General features: G+C 36.9%; 1 protein-coding gene across 5 annotated transcripts in view; it reads left to right on the top strand.

Moving 5' to 3' along the window:
- The window catches only part of TECPR2 (tectonin beta-propeller repeat containing 2), a 58,952-nt gene that overhangs the window by 1,928 nt on the left and 36,624 nt on the right, over positions 1 to 20,400 (top strand). For all 5 annotated transcript variants that reach the window (XR_008733080.1, XR_008733079.1, XM_055715472.1 and 2 more), the window contains exons 2-14: positions 2,838 to 3,122; positions 3,236 to 3,364; positions 3,810 to 3,941; positions 4,904 to 5,061; positions 6,191 to 6,503; positions 7,295 to 7,427; positions 8,762 to 9,232; positions 9,880 to 10,874; positions 12,335 to 12,518; positions 14,476 to 14,649; positions 16,875 to 17,055; positions 18,500 to 18,641; positions 19,981 to 20,221. Coding sequence is in view for 3 of the 5 variants with exons in the window: in XM_055715472.1 (XP_055571447.1) it covers positions 2,889 to 3,122; positions 3,236 to 3,364; positions 3,810 to 3,941; positions 4,904 to 5,061; positions 6,191 to 6,503; positions 7,295 to 7,427; positions 8,762 to 9,232; positions 9,880 to 10,874; positions 12,335 to 12,518; positions 14,476 to 14,649; positions 16,875 to 17,055; positions 18,500 to 18,641; positions 19,981 to 20,221 (3,487 nt within the window). In the remaining 2 variants the exon portion in view is untranslated. The remainder of the gene's footprint in view (positions 1 to 2,837; positions 3,123 to 3,235; positions 3,365 to 3,809; positions 3,942 to 4,903; positions 5,062 to 6,190; positions 6,504 to 7,294; positions 7,428 to 8,761; positions 9,233 to 9,879; positions 10,875 to 12,334; positions 12,519 to 14,475; positions 14,650 to 16,874; positions 17,056 to 18,499; positions 18,642 to 19,980; positions 20,222 to 20,400) is intronic.

The following is a 20,400-nucleotide window of genomic DNA, read 5'->3' as shown; positions in this document are numbered from 1 at the left end:
CTCAAGATGAAACTAATTTGTGTATGATGGCAAGAAAATTATAGTTTATTAATACATTTTTTTATTGTACAGGGTGAATGGGTTATAGAGAACAAAACTTAATTTCACTTTTTTACAGCTTTGCCATCAGAGAGTATTGAAATCAGATCATACGTAAGTTTTACAAAGAGTGAGAACCCTAACCTGACAGCAGATTTTTTTAAGTTGACTTAGTATATGACAAGAAATAATTCCTCCCAGTGTTTTCTGTGGAGGAAAAACGCCCTATCAAACTCTCCCTTTTTTCTCTTTTTAAATTAAATATAAACTTAGAAAACATGCATCAGGTGGCAGATAGGATTGTTGTAGAGGAAAGAGTTAACAGTCTTTTTTCTGGACAGGACGCATTTCCATAATTCCATAGTTTTTAATGAATTATTATGTTTTTAACAGTTTAATTGAGCTGGAAGGATAAGTGATGGGAACAAAGAGAGAGAATGAATTTGGAGGACTTGCAAGGTTCTTTGGCAACTGGCAAGTGTGAGAGAGTTCCAGCTACAAAAGCAGCTTCGGATGATGACAGATGTGAATTGTAGGAGTGACAAAAGGGACTTAAAAAACAAAATATATGAAATTTATGAGGCAGTAGCTGGGCAGTGGTAGAAGTTGAGATTAGACAGAGGAAGACTTATATATCTGAGACTCAGGACAAAGGCTGGGGTTTATTTTACCAGAAAAAAAAGAAAAAGAAAAAAAGGGCCAGCAGCTAGTAAAATTACTAAACTGGCAAAACAGCATGTTTATAACAGCAAACAAGAGACTTCAGCAGTGGGTTCTCTTTTTATTTAGTTGACTGTGGATAGAAGGTATGCATGATAGAAGCAATGCTGAAGGACAGGGCAGGAGACCTACAATATAAGATAGGAAATAGGTGGTGTGTGAAAATACTGTAAAAGAATGTTGATGCACTGAGGTTATCTGTTAACTTAGTAAGCAACTCTGAAAGGAACTCTTTATTCAGAGATAATTTGGACATGTTCATCAGCCAATCCTTGTGATACTTTATAAAATAGGTGTCATGACAGTAAACACTGGAGAAGAGTAGGATTAATTTCTAAGCTCTAGCAAGCAATAAAATTTATCACAATTAAGAACATCTAATAACTGCACTGGCTTATTTACTGGCAGTTTTTGTAACAGAAATAAAATGTGGGTCCAGTAACCAATCTTTATTCCTGCAGTCTTGTCTAGCATGGGCTTGAATGGGTAACGTCATGCAAGTAATCCTTTTGGATTTAGTGGCATTGTATGTTGACAGCAAGTGTTTCAGGGCCCAAAGCCTGTGTGCTGAATCCTCTTGCACAGCAACTGCAGTAGTTTGAAAACTGAGACATCAGAGGTTTTCACAGTAATAGAGATATTAAACTAAAGCAGCTATATTTTTTCTGATTTAGTTGATATACACCATAAGCAATGTGTGAAGCTGCCAAACAAATACCATTTTCTATCCTTAGGCCCTATTATGCCTAGTTTTTATTTCTCTATCTCACAAATTGCAGTAGGAATACTTTACAGAATAATTTTGAGCATTTAGAAGTGTTTCAACTGGCATATTTCTGTTTTTCATTTCTCTAAGGAAGTTATAACTCTGCCGAAGCTTAAAAAATCTTCAATGTTACAGGCTTAACAACCATAGAAAACTTTAATCTTTGCAGAAATCCAAAATTCTTGTCTTGGGAAACTGAAGGTATTTTTGGCAGATTCTAAACATCTGTTAGATTAATCAGGCTTGCTTGTGGCAAAACAAAATTCAAGAAGTAAAGTTTCTTTCCTTTTCCATGTTCCAAAGTCATCCATGAGGAGAACAGTTACTACTGCAAAGTATTCTTGTCAAGGCTGTCACCTCATGATGAGAAAAATTACTGGGTTTAATTAAATTTTTTGAATATTTTTACATATGTCATGGTTGTATCAGCTTTTTCTGAAGATACCAATATGTTATTACTATGATGAGCTCTGACTGCATTTTTTTTCTTGAAGGCAAACAGAATCTTTGTTTCCGTTACTCTTAGAAAGATGCCAGAATTGTTCCCTAAGTATATTTACAGTGTCACTCACCAGCATGAAATTATTTGCTTAACCGTAAAGGGAAACACAGGCATATGGTACTTTTTTCCATTTGCTCCTTATCTTTCAAAATTCAGTTGCTACATGGATATTTTCCTGGGTTGGCCAAACTGTGTTTTCTGTCATTTTTGCATTGCCTCTTTCTTCCCGCACTATTTAATTTTTTGGTTGTTATTTGATTGTATAGCAGACGTAGCTCTTAACTGAATTGTTTCTCAACTATGTTTTCCTTGGAGGTGTGGGGCATTAAGGAGCTGAGCATAAATAGTAGTTTGATGGTTTGGTCTTATAGCACTGTCTAATACAGTGAATATCCCATGCTCTCAGTGCTGGGAGGATTGAGGGTAGAGTTTGCAGATAGATGAGGAAATATACCACATGAATTGTTCAGTGTCAGAGCCCTTGTGGTTCTTTCACTAGCTAGACGAGAAGAAATGCTGCATTTGAACTCTACTTTGATGAGCTCACAGCACAACAAGAAGTGGTTAGCCCATATTTATGGTTACCATACATCTTTAGATATTGGCTGTACCTAAGGCATAAGCTTATTCTATAAAAACAGTTCTTCTAAGAATAATTTACATTTGCTAGAAGAGTTTAACTTGCTTTTTCTTTATACAAAACAAAACCTGAGAATTTCTACATCCCTACTTGCTACATTGTGGCTTTCTGTTAACCATTTACTCTTTCCAAAGAAGTTAATGACATGTCTTTTGCTTTTTGTCTTTCAGATTTCCTTATGTGGTCAAGTAGATGTGTTTATTTCAGCCTTAAAATTGCTGATGTCAGTGCTTGCTATGGCATCTCTGGCTTCACCGGTTATATTTAAGGAGTTTTGTCCCTTATATTATCTTCTCAATGCCATTCCTACAAAGGTCCAAAAAGGCTTTCGCTCTGTTGTGGTATACCTCACAGCACTTGATACCAATGGAGACTACATTGCCGTGGGGAGCAGCATTGGAATGCTTTATCTCTACTGCAGACATTTAAACCAGATGAAAAAATATAATTTTGAGGTAAATATCAACTTTTACTCTTCTCTCTTCTAATGAAGCTGAGTTGCTCAGAATTGAGCTGCTGTTTGTGTCTTATTAACTTTGTGAGTTTTATGTATGGTTTGTTTCAACAGGGGAAGTGTGAATCTATTACTTTTGTAAAGCTGTTGAGTTGTTTCGATGATCTAGTCGCTGTTGGTACAGCCTCAGGTCGGGTTGCGGTTTTTCAGCTTGTGTCTTCATTGCCTGGAAGAAACAAACAGGTAAATCTTTGCATTTGGCTAAACTCCTATGAGGTTTAGTATGGCAAATCCTAGTACAGTGTTAGCATGATTCTTTAGGGTAGTGAAAGTGAGATAATTTTGCCTGATGAAATATCTGTGAATGTGTTTTAGGCTTCATACATTAAGCTTATAAAAGCAATAATCTTAAGGCATACTTTTTATTACAAAAGATACGTTTAATCAAAAATGCTTTTTCAAAATGTCTCATTTATAATAAATGGCTGAGCTATTAGGTGGTGGGTTTTGTGGGTTTTTTGGTGGTGTGGGGTTTTTTGGGGTTTTTTTTTTGTGCTAAATAAAAATTAGAATGACCTGCACTTTTGTACTTGATCTCTCCAATTTATCAGTCAGAGTCACTGAATAGGTTTTGTGTCTCCATTTTCTCTTCTCCTCATTCATGTATTGCTTTGGTATTGTTTCACAGCTTCGGAGATTTGATGTTGCTGGTATCCACAAAAGTAGTATAACAGCTTTAGCTTGGAGTCCCAATGGAATGAAATTATTCTCGGGAGATGACAGAGGGAAGATTGTCTACTCTGCCCTAGACCTAGACCAGGTGAGCATTTATTATAGAGGCCTTAAATCTCATTTATAATTTTCTGAAAGAATGCTTGTGTGTTTAAATATTTAGCAGTTAGTTAAGTGTTTAGTATCACGTATTTAGTTGGCCTGCTTTATTGGTACACATACACTTGGCCAACTGTGCACACACCCAAGGAGATAGCCTTCGCAACTGCCTTACCTTTTAAAAAAATAATGGATTTTAAAAACAAAGTGGTGATCCTTCTTATTTTACCACGTTCCCGTCTGAAATGTCTGAAATATTTTCCTTCAGCTTTCAGCCAGTCTGTCTTTTGTTTGGAAAGGGTGCTTTTGAATGATGTGATGTTGCTGATTCACTGTATTGAAGAAGTACTTTTGTTCAGAATTGTTCAGTAACTCAGTGTAGAGTGTAGAATAAAGGTAATGTTTGGTTTCTGCTGGGTGACTAGCAGACTAGTCACGGGTAACTAGTGTTACCAGTAAATGGGATTTTGCTAAGGTCTTGTTAATACAGACCTGGGATGTCAGCAAAGTAAGTACTAACTTGAATTTCTGTATGGGAGAGAAGTTTAAATAACAGCCATTCTGATTTACCTACGATTGTCCCTCATTTGATTTGACAGAAAGGTTTAACATCTCCAAACGTAAATATTTTCTCAGCATTGTATGGCCTGGCAGTGGAGGAGAAGGAAGAAAACGTGCCCTAGGGTTCCTATTGATTTCAAGTGAAATGCGTTAGCTAATGGTCCAAGAGAAATCAGATTTCATAGTGTGCCACTGATACGCAGTCTGACTCCTCTCTTGTCTGCATAAGGGAACTCCACATTCATTAAACGAACTTTGTGCAGCCGTAGTTCAAAAGCTTTAGTTTATTTGTTTTCTCTTTCTTGGGCCTATTAACTTCTTTGCAGTGTTAGTTATTACTTTATATTTTTAGAAAGGTTGACTTGTGTTAATTGTATGTATCTTTAAAAGGGTATTTGCAACTCCAGCCTTGTATTGGAAGAGCCATCTTCAATCGTGCAGTTGGATTACAACCAGAAAGTGCTGCTTGTCTCTACTTTACAACGGACTCTACTTTTTTACACAGAAGAGAAATCTGTGAAGCAAGTCGGAACACAGCCCAGAAAAAAGTAACCCTCATAAAATCTTGGTGCAGGCACATCTATTAATTGTAGCTTTTCAGAGTAGATTACAGAAAGATTGATCTAAGCAAGTGAAATTAATACAACACAACAGTCTGCTCATAAAAAGTTATTGCAGTAGCTATGTGTGCTCAAACATGAAACAATTCTACCTACTTAAAAAGTACATGGTTGCAAATATGTCACAATCATATTTTCAGGGCAGTATTATGCAAAAAAATATTTAAGATGTTTTCTCATTTTTTTTAAACTGAAATCACCGCCAAACTTCCTCTGTGGTCCTTCTTGGTTTACTGTGACTTGTTCTGAGCAAGCATTGTGATCAGCTCCATCTAACGTGTGATGTAATATCTGATTCAAAAAGCAAGTCAGCACCCCAATTTCACTTATTCACTGAAGTGAATTAAAAGGGAAAATGCGTAGCAAGCACTTAGAGCTGACTCAAAGGCTAGGAACTTCTTGTATGACTTTCTGGCATCTTCTATTGTGTAATCTCTCTTGGATATGAAGGAAGAGGGCACCCAGTCTTAGAACAGCATGTCTGACTATATGTGGAAGTAGAGGAAATTGAAAGGTTTGTAAGGTATCTTTCAGGGATATGAGTTATAAGAGGAATACCAAGCACCCACCATCTTATGTACGAGGGGTTTTCTTGGGTGCTAGTAATAGTGGTTTTATGCATGAGACATGAAGATTTTAACATTTGAGGTCCATTCTGTGCTTCTTGCAAGGAGAGGTTATCAGTTTCTTAGCATTAGTTTGTGGTGTTTTTCTTGGTTTTTTTATTAATTCTGGGAGAAAGATTGACTGCATAGTAGGTTCTTTCTTGGATGGATAAAGTGTACTGTTAAGGCTATGGAGCTTATTAGGAGGAGTCATTTCACTTGCCTAATAGGTGTAGTGTGTGACATCTAAAGCTGAGGGAAAACTTGTTATTTGGAAGCACTGTTCTTGTGTTACTGTAACCAAATTTGTACTTCAGAGATTTGACCGAATACTTTGATTAAAGACTTTTATTTTTCATAATTTACATTTGTAAATTTGTGCTGTTAGTTTTAAAAATTGTTTCTAAGTGGAGTATATAGCTTTTAAAATAAATTCTTCTTTTTCATTTTAGCACTGGCAAATTTGGGGCATGTTTTATACCTGGCCTATGTAAACAGAGTGACCTGACGCTATTTGCTGCCAGACCTGGGCTTCGTCTCTGGAAGGCTGATGTTCATGGAACTGTTCAGGCCACATTCATATTGAAAGATGTATTTGCTGGAGGAATAAAAACTTTTGAACTGTATCCTCGTTTGGAACCACCTGACAGAGGAAGTTACAGCTCCCCAGAGAAACACCTTGGGCTTGTTTCGTGCTTTTTCCAAGAAGGATGGGTCCTGACCTGGAATGAATACAGCATCTACTTACTAGACACTGTGAACCAGGTAGATAAATGTTGTGGGTGCATATTTTGTTTGTTACTTGTTTTTGTTTGTGCTATGCCGTGAGACTGTCTTGGGGTTATTCATTACACTTCTATGGTTTAAATCTGTATTTAAACCTAACAAAGAAGACTTTATTCTCTCCCTCTTTGAGTTGTCATTGCAATGATAGGCTCACAAACTAGCTTGGTATATTATGCATAAAGATTAAATATATTTAAAACTTTCAGTCTGGATGTTAACATCATAATTTTGGTAGTTAGAAAAGCATATAAAAATTCAAATTAGTAATGCAAAAAAGAAGTTTTTAGGTTGATAAACGTGCCTGGAACTGCTGCTTCTTTCCTTTCTACTACTGTTGGTGTCTGCAAAAAACCAAGTACTACATTTTATTTGGTATAGAGTGAGCTGTTAGCTATTTTGTCTTCTTAAAAGTGTGTATGAAAGTGAATACAAGCTATTATCTTTTTTTCTAAATAGTTTTGAACATTTGTACTGTGACTCTTTTCTGCCACCAAATTGTATGTTAAGTTCTAGTTGTTGCTGTTAGTTTGGACAGAGAAAACTAATAGATGTAAATTAAAATTAGTACAAAAATTAGCAGCACCACAATTAAAGGGTGCTTTCTTGTTCCTTTTTTCTATTTTCTTTCTTTTTTATAAGATAAAATCTTTATTCTGTAACTATGTATGTTGATTAAATTCCAGTGAATGCTTTTGTTAAGAGCACCATCTTGTCCAAACAGTGTGTTTGATCTGATGCCAATTACTTCTTTCTGTGTTGACTCTTTATAGGCTTTGATTGGTGGCTTGGAAGGATATGGTGATATTGTGTCTGTGTCCTGTACCAACAATGAGATTTTTCTCTTAAAGGGAGATAGAGACATAATAAGAATTTCAAGTAGACCTGAAGGACTGTCATCAATAGGTTTGTATAGAGTAGCAAACTTTATGTACCCCATGCAACATGGTGCCTATTGTACTTCTTTAATACTAAAAAAGCCAAAGCCACAAACCAAAACCCCCACAAAAACCTTCAGGTTATTGCAAAAACATGCCAGATTCTGTAGAGTTACTTACCTGTTTCTACGAATTATATTTAGAGATCTGATTTATCTGCTCATCGGAGCTTGTGTTTTGGCTGCAGTGAGAATGGGGGTATTAAGAAATTATAGTTCCCTTTTTTTTGAGAGTGGATCATCATTATCCTAGCCAGGCATCTCTAATCTGTGCATTTGAGACCTTATTCTAAACCACAATGCTGAAGCAATCTGGATTCCTGATCGTGGTTATCTCTTTACTGATCAGTCTTAATTGTCTGAGCTGGAGATGCCAGAATATGTTGGTTCTGTGCCACCTGTCACCACCCACATTCTGGGGAAATCTCATCCTTCCCAGCAATGAAAAAGAAAGAATGGCAAAACCCCCAAATAATAGTCACTAAAATTCCAAAAATAAATTGAGAGTTTATTTTCTTATTTGTTGCCATCTGACTTCAGCATCTGTGTTACTAGAACTCACAAGACGGGGTTAATAATACTTCATTAATGATGGTGCTGTCTGATTTCTCAATCTTAAAGATTATAAACACCATTATACAGCATATTATGCTCACAGGTCTACTTACGCATGTAAAGTACTCCATCTTAGCTTTGTATTAGCAAAATGCTAGTAAATATGCTATGAAGTCTCACTGAATTCTAGAGAACTTTCTTATCACCATGTATTAGCAGTAGCTTTAGTCATTGAAGCAGTACTTTACTCATAAACTTTGAGGATTTTTTTATTATTTTAATCTTAGCATGCAGGTATATTTTGAAAGGAGCCTTATTGAAGTATATTTTCTTCTAATTACCACAGTGGTTAGTCTAGTAAATTTTCCTTGATTTCCACCCCCCCACCCCCCCCAACATACTGAATGTTTTAATGAAAAAGTTAAAGATACAGGGTGGCACTTCAGTGTGTTGCACTGTTGGGTCTTAGCTAAACACCTGTACCATTCTTCGTACCTAAACATAAATTCAGAATTTTGTTTAAAAAGTTTGATACAGGCTTTGGGGGATTGATGTTACTAAAATGATTTTATATAGATTTACTTACATGAAGTTTACATTGTGCATGTGGATATACATATTTGAAATGTTGTGAATTTAGAATATTTTTGCGTTGCATAAAGCTTCTTTTCTTTCAATACTCTCCAAGTACTATGCCTCTACTCATTTGATGCACTAATATTTATACTTCTGTTTTTCTTTTGGTCAGTTTCAGATGTGAATTCAAAATTGCTGAATCCTTTAACGGATACGAGTCCTAAATTGCTGACCCCGTTATCAGTAGTTGCATCTGTATCATCTAGCCCTTCAGTGGAAACAGATAAAAAAATGGTTACTTCCCCCTCAGTTATGGATGATAAAAATTACTCTTATTCTTTAGTGAAAGATGATCTGGAAACTCCAACGCTATCAGAGAAAAGTTTTGATAGAGTGGGAGACTTGAGCAGTGAGACAAGAAAAAGGGTCTGCTCTGTAGTAAGTGAATCAAGAAGCAGGAGCAGTTCAGTAAATTCTGTGGACAGTGGCTCTAGCTTTATGATATGTGCAGACCAACTTTCAGAAGCTCAGAGAGAAGGTCAACTTCCTTCACAACGGTTCAGCACAATCAGCTCTGAAGATTTTGATCAAGAACTGATTGTAAAGCCAATTAAAGTAAAAAAGAAAAAAAAGAAGAAACAGGGTAGGTCTAGCAGAACTTTCTCTGCCACTACTCATTATTAGAACATGTCACTTCTGATATTACACATAAGAGAGTGTGTTTGACAGACTTCGTTTATATTGTATTGTCATGCTCTTGAGCTACATGAGTGGTTGTAGGGGGCTGTTTGTGTTTCAGATGAAAGACGGTTTTGAAAATGATAAATTGAAGTCTTTTTAGATGTATTTGTTTATTATTTTAACTTTGGTTTGCTTTGTGTAAACATGCTTAAGGTTCCAATGTATGGGTTAATGGCAACATACAGTGGACTCTGCTTCCAGTTTTGTATTGGAACTGTGTAATATCTGTTCATCTGGTTTAGAATATTTGACAGTGTCTTTCTTAGCTGTGCTTTTTAGTTTGTTAGAATAGTGTACTTTATTATTTTAATTATTTACTGTATTAATGTTACAACTTTTAAATGTTTTGCTTTAAGACTTTTTTGGCTTTATACTTATCCTTTAGTGTTGAAGTTGAAAAAAATCAGTATGTTGAATTTTAGATTTAACTCTATCCCCAGTGATAGAAATATTTTAATGTTTGTCTTTGATTTGGAATTTAATAGATTAAAAAAAAATACTATCCCCCCCCCTTTTCTTTTTTTTTCTTTTTTTTTTTTATGAGAACAGAAAGCGGGACCAGGAAAACCCACAGCTCTCTGGAAGGTACACCAATTTATGAGCGTCAGCTTTCTGGTGATAGTCCACATTCATTGAATGCAGACTCCTTTTCCATGACTTCCAGCCTAATGAGTGGCAGCATTGATCATTTGAGTACTGGATCTCCAGATCAGGAAAGCATGTTCAGTGTGGAGTCCCATACAATGTTGCAAGAAGATAACTGTTCAGAAACTTTCAGTGTCCTACAGTCTCCTGAGTCTGCGACTATACTAATTAATGAAGAAAATGGAGATACGGTTGATTTACAGAAACTACCAAACAGTGATAGTGGCATGGGTACTTCAGCTATTATAGACACTTCAACATCTGTCTCTCCTCTAATCATTACAGAAGACTTGACGAGCAGTGTTGATGGTGAATATAATGGTAGTGTGGTTTCTGCAAGCAATGAATGCTGTCTTGGAAAGCTGAGCCAACAGGAGGAGCAGGATTTCCCTACACTGTGTAAAATAGATGAAAACTTAGATAAAATGGAGCTGCAGGACACTGAAAAATCTTTTGAAGAGCCAGACCTTACAGACCAAATGTTTTTGGAATGTGACAGTGTACTTGGTGTTCAGAAATCGCTGACACCAAAGGAAAGTGGTGAAACTGGTAGGGAAGACCAACAGCAACTCTCTCTAATACACAGCGCTCTGGCAGATCCTTCTGTGCTCCACTTTGACATCTCTAACGATGTTTATTCAGATAACAGTTCCATTTCTGGATGGAATTTTCAAAGTGCAATCAAAGCTAAATCTAGTACTAGCACTGCTGAATGGGTAACAGATACTCATGAAAGTAAGACTGAGAAATCTGCCTCAAGTGATGAAGAGGATATTTATGGACATGGATTACCGTATTCATCCTCAGAGACTAGCATGCCTGAAGTTGGTGCTGGGCTTGGTTCCCAGGATGTGGCCAAGATAAGCCTAGATGAAATGGTGCTGTTAAAATCTGATCAGGTATATGTCTTCAATTTAGTTAAAATACATAATTGCAGCATTTCAAAAGAAACATTAATGTAACTTCTATCCTTCTTTAGGAAAGCAGGTTTTTTTCTTAGTCGATTCAAGTAAAAAAAGTAAAGCATAAAGCCAAACAGCAATATGTGTCGTAACTCTTACAAAATGTGATGTATCAGACTTGAGAATGGTAGGTGTGCTTACAATGTGAAGCTGCACTGGCTATATTATTCCCAGCTCAACAAAAATGCTGTCATAAAGCCATCCGAAGACTGAACAGTAAAACCAAGTCATGCTTAAAGGCTGCTCCTTGTTTGGGCCTCCGCTAGCCCAAATTCTCCACGATGCTATTCCCAACTTCATCTGACTTCATGGGTAATTAATGCTGATTACCTCAAATGGCCGGCCCCTAGTTAAAGGATCATTTTACCTGTAAATACTCAGAATAAGGATTAGTCTTTCTCTGTGCCCTAGGTAGCAGTTAGTACTATTTAAAATATGGACATTTTTCCTTTTCCTGTTAACCTCTTTCCTTCATTGTTATTTCGTGTGTGAACATTTCCAGAAATAGTAATTCTTGTACAGAAAAGAAGTACTAAAATTAATTGTAAAATCTGCAAAACTGCCAAAATCACTGTGGGTTTTAGCAGAACTCTTCCCGATGGAAACAATTCTTCTTGGTTGTGGGTTTTGTTTCTTTTTAAACCTGTAACAGCCTTGTACTAAGATGAACCAAGTATTTGTTGATAAAGGTTGGGTTATAAGTTGATGGTGTCGTATCTAGTAACAGGTGCAGGCCAAAGTGTAGAAGTCTTTTAGTTTCAGGTTATGATATTCTTACACTCTGGAATGTTTAGATAAGCTTTACAGATGCTTATGTTGTAGGTCATGTATGTAGTGCTTGGGTTCACCTCATGCAAGCTATCAAAATTTTAAGATAGCAGTCTTTAAAATTCTGCAATGCGTGGCTCCTGTACCATACAGAGAGCATCAAAGCTGGATGTTTAGCTGTCTCTGCACTCCAGCTATCTTGTTCCCTTTGCTCATAACTTAATTTATGGACAATAAATGATTTCCTGGACTACAGACAGACTGTACATTTCTATATATTCCTTTTCGCATCTGCCGTTTACTTTAAGTATGTGTTCTTTAATTAATACAAGAAGATTTTCCACTTTTTGGAAGTAGGTGACACTGTGGAGGGGGTTGTGGGTTGTTTGGGGTTTTTTGCTAAAACTTTTGTTTTAGCAGTCTTACTTGGCAGTACATACTATCTTAAAGAACACTGAAAGATGTAGTTTTATTTTGCACAAGGCAAATTTATTATTCATGATTAAGGTACTTGGGAACCTTAAGTTCAGATCTTCTTTAATCAAAATATGGGAGCTGCTGTGTATATGTAGCCATTTTCTTGTGCGGTTTGTAGACATCTGACACTGTTCTGACTCTACAGTTTTTAGTTTGCAGAGAGCTGGATGGGATACTCTGGCCCTGGTTATGGCATCCTGAGCCTGGTAGTCTCCGAAAAATATATTTGGTGCCTGGACTACAGAGGCAGCCTGTACTGCAGCGCCCTTCCCGCGGCCGGGCTGCGGTGGCAGAAGTTTGAGGATGGTGTCCAGCAGGTGGCAGTTTCCCCCTCAGGTTGGTTGGCATCTGCCCCACCGGGACTTCCGAAGTACCAGACTTGCATAGAATTGTTTATTTGCTTTGCTCTCCTGTTTTTTTTCTAATAACGGCTGTTATCTAATTAGGCGAAACTTGGGCATTTTTCTGAAAGTACAGATACGGTTCAGTGTATATGTAAATTCCACATAGGCAGTTTAGTGTGTGGGGTTGTTTAAATAAAGTACTTCCAGAAACTTGGTGGTTTGGGGCTCGTTTCATGTAAAACTAGCGTGGGGTTAAAAAAAAAAAAAAAAAAAAAAAAAGTAATTCAAGGTGATATGACTGCATCTTCGCTACCTCTGCATACCATGTTCTAGTTTAAGTGGCTGTCATTCTAACAGGTTCACGTTGCATTTTGGGAAGTTTTCGGCATGTGTCTGCCTGATTAAAGTGAACTTCAGAAGTAGCAGTTCAGTGGCAGGTGGAGATGAATAAAGAGGTCCTTGTCTATACAAAACCTTGGGTTTTGTTACAGAACTGCTTATGATTCCCAAATTTAAAATTCTTTTTGTTGTAAATGTAGAATGGTTTTGTGTGGGGGTTTGTTTGTTGATTTGATCATTTTTTTTAATACTAAAGAAAAACTTTCAATTTTTGTGTGGTTGGAAGTGAGGGTTAAGTTTGATTAAAATTAAACAGGTTTTGACTGTAAACTCATGTCACTTTTGGCCTTCCAGATTGTTCCAGGACTCGTGTGAAAATACAAGTTTCTCAGACATTTTCTTTACTTAGTCTCCTGCCTTGCCACTACTTTTCTTCCCCTGTCATCTCTAAAACCATGTGTCAATCTTGCCTTCTCTCTGTAGGGGAAGATTTGCTATCTGTTTTAAGAAGAAAGATCTGTAGCTGAGCTTTCTTATGGACAAAAAAAATTTAGGAGTAGCTACAGTAGGTGAGATCATCATGGGTTCATCCAGCTCAGTATCTTGTCCTTAACAGTGGTCAAAGGCAGGTCAAAGGCCTGCAGGAAAGGAACAGGCTAGCATGTATGACATTTGCCCTTGGTAGTTTCAGACTGCAGTTGGTGGCTCAGAGATTTCCTGAGCAAAAGGTTGTTGCTCTGTGCTTATTATCCTGCAGTTCCAGGAACTCACCCAGTTTTCCATTGAACTCGTGCAAATTTCTAGTATCCACAGTTCCCCGTGGATATATTGACACAAGAGCATGTTAATCACAAATGTCAAAATGGAATCAAATGCTACCTTGTGGAATTATTCAAAGGAAGTTAATATGACAATGCACTGCTCTGGTATGAGCCAGCATGGATGCCAGTCAGTACTTAAGTTTGGAATTCTGTTTGGTTTTCTTATTCTGAGCTGTCCTTGCTAGTTTGAGTGAGGGGAAAAGTTCTCAAGTTGGATTTGTGCAGTTGCATTGCTGCATTTTGTCTGCTTGTGACATGACATGTAGTGAGCAGGTAACAGTGCTGCCCACTGTGATGTGCACACCTGTTCAGGTATTTGTCACTCATGACTGGTCCACAAAAGTTATGTTTTAATGCTAGTATTTGTAAACAGTGAAAGTACTACAATTAACCCCTTTTCCTTTATGTACTGAGGATGTACCAACATAGTACAGAAGCAAGCCATGAACTTCAGTCTCTTAATAGTAGGCTTATTTGCCCTTGACATGGAACTTGTTTTGTTAGTTTACAGTGTGTAACTAAGGAGAAGTAACTTGCATTTGAACATTTAAAAATTGTACATACTCTAATGGTAAATGCATTTCAGGAATTCCTAGTGAAGTTAGCCACTGTTCTGGTCTTGCTTTTTAACAAAGAGACAAAAAAGTTGTTTAAAACCTCGCATTTTTGTTTAATGCTACTGGTTTGCCTTTCCCCTGGGATTCATTTAGGTGTAGGCATGAGAAGTCAGCTGTCGCTGTTACAGTAATTGCTAAGTGATACTATGTTCTGTCTTAACTCCTCATACAGGGGCTCTTCTCTGGAAGATCGAACAGAAGACTAACAAAGCATTTGCTTGTGGAAAAGTAACTATAAAAGGAAAACGCCACTGGTATGAGGCTTTACCCCAGGCTGTATTTGTAGCTTTAAGTGATGACACCGCCTGGATTATCAGAACAAATGGAGATCTGTATCTGCAAACAGGTACCTGAATTAATTGCAGGTTCTTTGAATTTTTGTGGGCTAAGATTTTGAGTTCAAGTCTATGGAATGGAATGGTCACAATTTGGTTTAAACTTTTATCCACCACCAGGACATAGGGAAACCTTTTTAACTTGAGAAATGGTTGGAAACAGTTGTGAGATTCTGGGTAATTAGGAGACTGGAAAAGCCAGTTCATGGCCACTTATTTTTTTTGTGCCAAGTGGAGTATCTACAGTATAGAGAATTTATGATATTGGAAGGATATGGGATAGATGCAGATAAATAAAAAAGGATTGCAGAAAATACTGAAATAATATCCTTGCCTTGAAAATGGTATGATGCATCGAAACAGCTGAGCCTGAAGTGGGTTTTCTTTTCTTGCTTTAAGGATTTTAACAAAGTTTTAAGAAGAACTTAGAAAGGTGATGAGATAGTGTGTGGCTGTTCAGAAGAAATTCAGGTATGGGGGGCAGAGTAGGGGAAAGTAGAAGCTATGTGTTTTGAAAAGCAGAAATCTGTTGGAGGTAAGAATTACCACTTGATAATGAAAGGAAGATATTCTGAGATAGAAGATCATAAAGTGCTTGGAAGTATAGGCAAGTGGTATGTATTTTACATGATAAAGAAAGTAAAGCCAGTGGAGGAATATAACAGGCTGTGGAGCAGCAATCATCACAGCTGCCTTCTCACTTGGATGTGAATGAGGCAAGAATCAGGAAAAAGGGATAGTGCAGTGGCAACTTTGAAGTCATGGCCTTAGCTTTATCTGCTTCAGTGAATAGAAGAGGATGCATTTTTTAGGTGTTATGCAGACAGTATTTGGGCGAAATACAAGGAGGAAGGATGTAGCTCCAAGTTTGAGAGTTAAGGGATAAGAGTATCAAGGACTCTTGGGCATGCAGGCTTTGCACAGAGAGCTAAGTTGGTGACAAAAAATTACAAATAACATGATGAAGGAATTACTGGAAAAATAAGAGGAGGGCTAGGTAAGACACACTAAAGCAGGACAGCATTCTAGAATGGCTATCAAAATTCTTATTTATCTTCTATTTAATTCTGGTACTCTTCTAATTTCTCTTGTAGATTTAATTGCTGTAGCACAATATAAAAATTCTTTGTGATTAAGAAAACTGTTGAAATGCACAACGTTGTTTCAAAGATACTGTACTCTTAAATTATTTTCTTTTAATTAAGTGTAGTAGTTAAAGAGAAATCAAGTGTCCTGCTCAAGGTCCATGCGTATTGCCAACGAGCATGGGTAGTGTTGATAAAGAGTGAACTTTTGTTGCCAATCACACAGGGCTCTGTGGAGGTTTTATTCTCTATATTCTGTCAATATTATTCTTCCCTGCAAGAGATTGGTTTGATTACATCAGCTTACATTCTGCTGTTCTTAGACTTCTAAATTTGTCTTCAATGCCAAAAAGAAATTCTCAGTATATGTCTTGTTAATGTGAGGCAACCAATGATAGCTGTTCCTCCAAGATCTTTTCGTTCTTTCCACTGTTCTGTCTTAACTTCCATAACAAAAGTGTGTGCTCAGAGGTTTAAAATGAGCATTCTTTGTGTTATTTTAGAATATCATACAGAGGAGGCTGTTCATACTTGCTTCGGCATCATGAGAAGGTTAAGCAAAATCTATGGCTCTCGAGGAGTTTCCCATGCAGCTGTGTAAATGAAGTGTAATTGTGAAGATGACATGTTCCTGTAGATAATATGTATGAATGCGTGCAAACTTCCCATAAATCTGCCAGAGCCTCTCCCCTTCTTTCAACACTACACATTGTGGCATGCGCTTTTTGTAATTTCTGCCACTATTCAGATAGGTTTCCTCTTCTCCTGGCACGTTTGAGTAAAAATGCTTCCATTACTGCTTTTTTCTTTGATGCTTCTGTCAAGTCTAATACAGGTTTTATAAATGGAGATTCCTGATCCTGACACTAGAGGGAGGAAAGGAACAGAAATGACAGGACTTGTGTGTTCTGTGGGATGTTGAAGGATATACAGTGTTTTATTTATTAAAATATAAATTCAGCTATATTAGATGAAATGATTAATAGTTGATAGAAGGAACAGTCAGTCAAGGAAATACTGAACAAATGAAAAACGTTAGCATGCCAAGGATATTCCCTTCCTGATTTTCTTTTGTTGAGTAGCTTTGTCTCTTTTCTTTTAGTTGCAAAAAGCCAAAGTTTGTAAAGCAATCCTCATTTTTTGATTTCTAGGCCTGAGTGTGGATCGTCCTTGTGCCCGAGCAGTAAAGGTTGACTGCCCTTATCCACTGTCGCAGGTTACATCCAGAAATAATGTTGTGTGGGCACTGAGTGAGCAGCGGGCCCTGCTATACCGGGAAGGAGTAAGCAGCTTTTGTCCTGAAGGAGAACAATGGAAGAGCGATATCGTCAGGTAATGACACGGTGGTGGGGCAGCATCATAACCAGAATGACACAAATAATTGTTTTCAGTGCTGAAATTCCTTGATGTTTGAGAAAGTGTTACCTGAACTCATGTGTATACAGACCTATGTGAGTGTGTGTCCCCTTTAGTCTTTGTCCAGACATATTCAGAGTAACTGCTGTTTTTCTGTCTGATGAATGACTTCCATGTAATGAAAGAAATTGCCGTAAGTAGAAGTAGAAACAGTTTAAAATGAGTTTAAGAAAGTGAGAACAATTTAAAAAAGATCTTTATAATAATCTGTCAATATAATTTTTTGATTATATACTGTTTCTTTAATCTATGCCATAATGGCTTTAATGAATTCTCTGGATGTTTGAATGAAATTTTTTTCTGAGATTAAATGTCAGCATTTTCTTGGTCATCCACACAGATAATACTTCTCTACTTCACAGTCATATCATTTTATAAATATTCTGGGTAATTGGTATTTAGCTTTGTAGTTGTTCCTATGCTCTCAGTGATTAATTTGAGATAAAGTTAAAAGCACTGCGTGTTTACTGCTGGCTTTGAGAATCTAGAATATAGTCTCTCTTGTGACATCAGCCTGAAGCAAGTATAGGAAGAAATTCCAGTTCTTGTTGTCATATGATTTTATCTTCCACTGAATATCCTGTTGTGAAGCTTTAACTTGTGTTAGTTCACAACCTGGTATTTGGCCCTTGAAGACTCTAAGGAGATATTCCGTGTCTTGTTCAAATCTGAACTTTGCATGTGCTTTAATTAGTGTATTTAATGAAAATATCTGCTTGACCTATGCCTTAGGAGGAGTTAAATGTTCTTGGGCTTTGTATTACAATTGCAGAAAGCAGTCCCTGTTTGTTTGTAAGTCGTTGAGAGAGGTTTTCTGAAAGAAACAGCATTGTTGGCTACCTTTTAAATGTCTGATATGGTCACCTGATCCTGTTGACTTTCTGAGCTTGAAAATCAGTTTAGTAATACAAGAAATTTCTAGTCCTAAACTCAACATTTATCTTTGCCATGTAGTTAAGTTGAGTTTTTTATTTATGGTCCCTGAACTGCTAGTATAGTTCTCAGAATAGGTCTAGGAAGTTGGAGAAGATACACTTATGAAGCTGCTTTATCAAAAGTCAAAGATCACAGCTCTTTATTTCTTTTTAGTTTTATTGCTATGTATCTAAGTTTGAAATCTCAAGGGATCTTTGAAAGGCTTACTTTTTTTGTTGTTGAATGGTTTTTACTTACGCAAACTAATAAAATTGGAATTACTGATTTAACTGTGAAAATTTGAAATCAAATGTGGTTTTGAGCTTGGCCACACTGAGTTCAATGATTTTGAACTGCCGTTAGCATTTTAACAGCTTCCTTGAAATACCGTAAGCATAGATTTGAAGTAAGTTTTTTAATTTTTTGTACTTGTTTGCATTTCCAGTGAAATGCAAGCTTTGGAACCAGTGTGCATAACCCTTGGAGATCAGCAGACATTATGGGCTTTGGATATCCATGGAAATCTGTGGTTCAGAACTGGTATAGTTTCAAAGAAACCACAAGGAGATGATAACCATTGGTGGCAAGTAGGCATTTTTTTTATTTTGCTTTCAGTTTAGTCTTTTACCTTAAGTGTATTATTTGCATTGTTTTCCCATGGGATAAAATTCAATGAAATGTTTGATATATTGTAGCACTCTTTATTCAGTTTATTAAAACCGTGGTGTGGCTATGGCTGAAATCCCTTTTCATGTCTTCTATAAACAAGAAGGAAAAAAAAAAATGCCCATACCATGGCCATCCAGAGCAGCATCACAGCAGTTTTCAAGAACACAGGAAATGCTCTACCAGGTCATATCAATGGTGCATGTAGCTTGGTATCTTAACAGTGGCAATAGGATAGGACAAGCTGTTTAGGCAGAGCATACAAGTCTGGCTGCTGAGTGCAATCTCTTCTCTTGTCTTCCAGTATCCATCCTTTTCCTTAGCTAGATGAGACAAATAATAAGTAACCTTGCAAAAAAGTTTCTATTACATGTCTTTCCATTCAGTTGAGGGTTTTTTGAAAATGTGAGATACAAGGCTGCTTGCTTCAATCACAGATCATGTGGGTAAAAACAAGTCAGCTACTGCAATTACTCTCTGGTATTGATTTAGAATTCCCAACTCTTTGTTTTCCCCAGCATTTTTTATTTTCCCTTGAGATAGGGATGGGGGCAAAGGGGGTACAAAACCAATTATACAGAAAATTTGTTTGTCTATGTGTCTACCTAAGTTAAAAGAATTTCAGTTTATGTACATATATAATATCTTCTTGCATGTAGGCATCACAAATAGCTTGGGTTTGAGGTTGTTGACAAACTGCTCTTTTTGTGCACTTAAGTATTTCCTTCCTTTCTAGGAGTATCCCAGTGTGTGGCCAACCTAATTGTCCGTGACAGAACTTGGGCAACTTTTTATTTAGACCTCCTCCTGCCTTATCAATTAAAATGCCCATGAGGTTGTTGTAAAGGAATATTACATACAAATTTTTGTGATGTGGTTTAAATTGCCACACTATGCAAGTTTCTCTCTTCCTTTGGGAAATGGAAAATTCGACTCATAGTTTGCAGACTTCAACAAGTTTTTAGGGAGAGAGAAGAGATGTCATTCCAAAACAAAAGGCTTTCTTAAAATGCAGAATTCAGAGTGGGTTGTTGGGCAGGAGGGAATTGTAAGATGATGTTTAATATTGGCACTGGTTTATTATCAAGACTCTTACTTATTAAAAATGTACTGTATTATTTTTCCCTTCCTACACTTTGAAGGTTTCTAAACTCTTGGTAGATTTCCTATACATAAAGTGCACACACAGAGCTTCTGATGAAAGGTTCTGCAGTTCCCCCAAAAACGTAACTAATTAAGAACACTTCATTTTTGTTCCAGGTAAGCATCACTGATTATGTAGTGTTTGACCAGTACAGCCTGTTTCAGACAATAATCCAGGCAACTCATACAGTGGCAACAGCAGCTCAGGCACCTGTGGAGAAGGTGGCTGATAAGCTTCGAATGGCATTTTGGTCACAGCAGCTTCAGTGTCAGCCCAGCCTCCTTGGAGTTAATGGCAGTGGAGTCTGGATCTCTTCAGGCAAAAATGAATTCCATGTGGCAAAGGGAAACTTAATAGGTTGGTGTGCTTTTACATCTAATATTTTTAGGTTAAGAAAAATAAATAGAATAAGTAACTAACTACAGTTTTGTCACCACAAAAATTATCCATGGTGAGGCAGGGCAGATTTAACAATTTTTTCCATGTTTAAAAATTAAATGAAATGATTCCTTAGCATTTGATCTTAAATACTTTCC

Source organism: Falco cherrug, chromosome 7 (assembly GCF_023634085.1).
Source record: "Falco cherrug isolate bFalChe1 chromosome 7, bFalChe1.pri, whole genome shotgun sequence".
NCBI lineage: Eukaryota > Metazoa > Chordata > Aves > Falconiformes > Falconidae > Falco > Falco cherrug.
The sequence above is the reverse complement of the archived record's forward strand: the minus strand, read 5'-3'. Positions and strand labels throughout refer to the sequence as shown.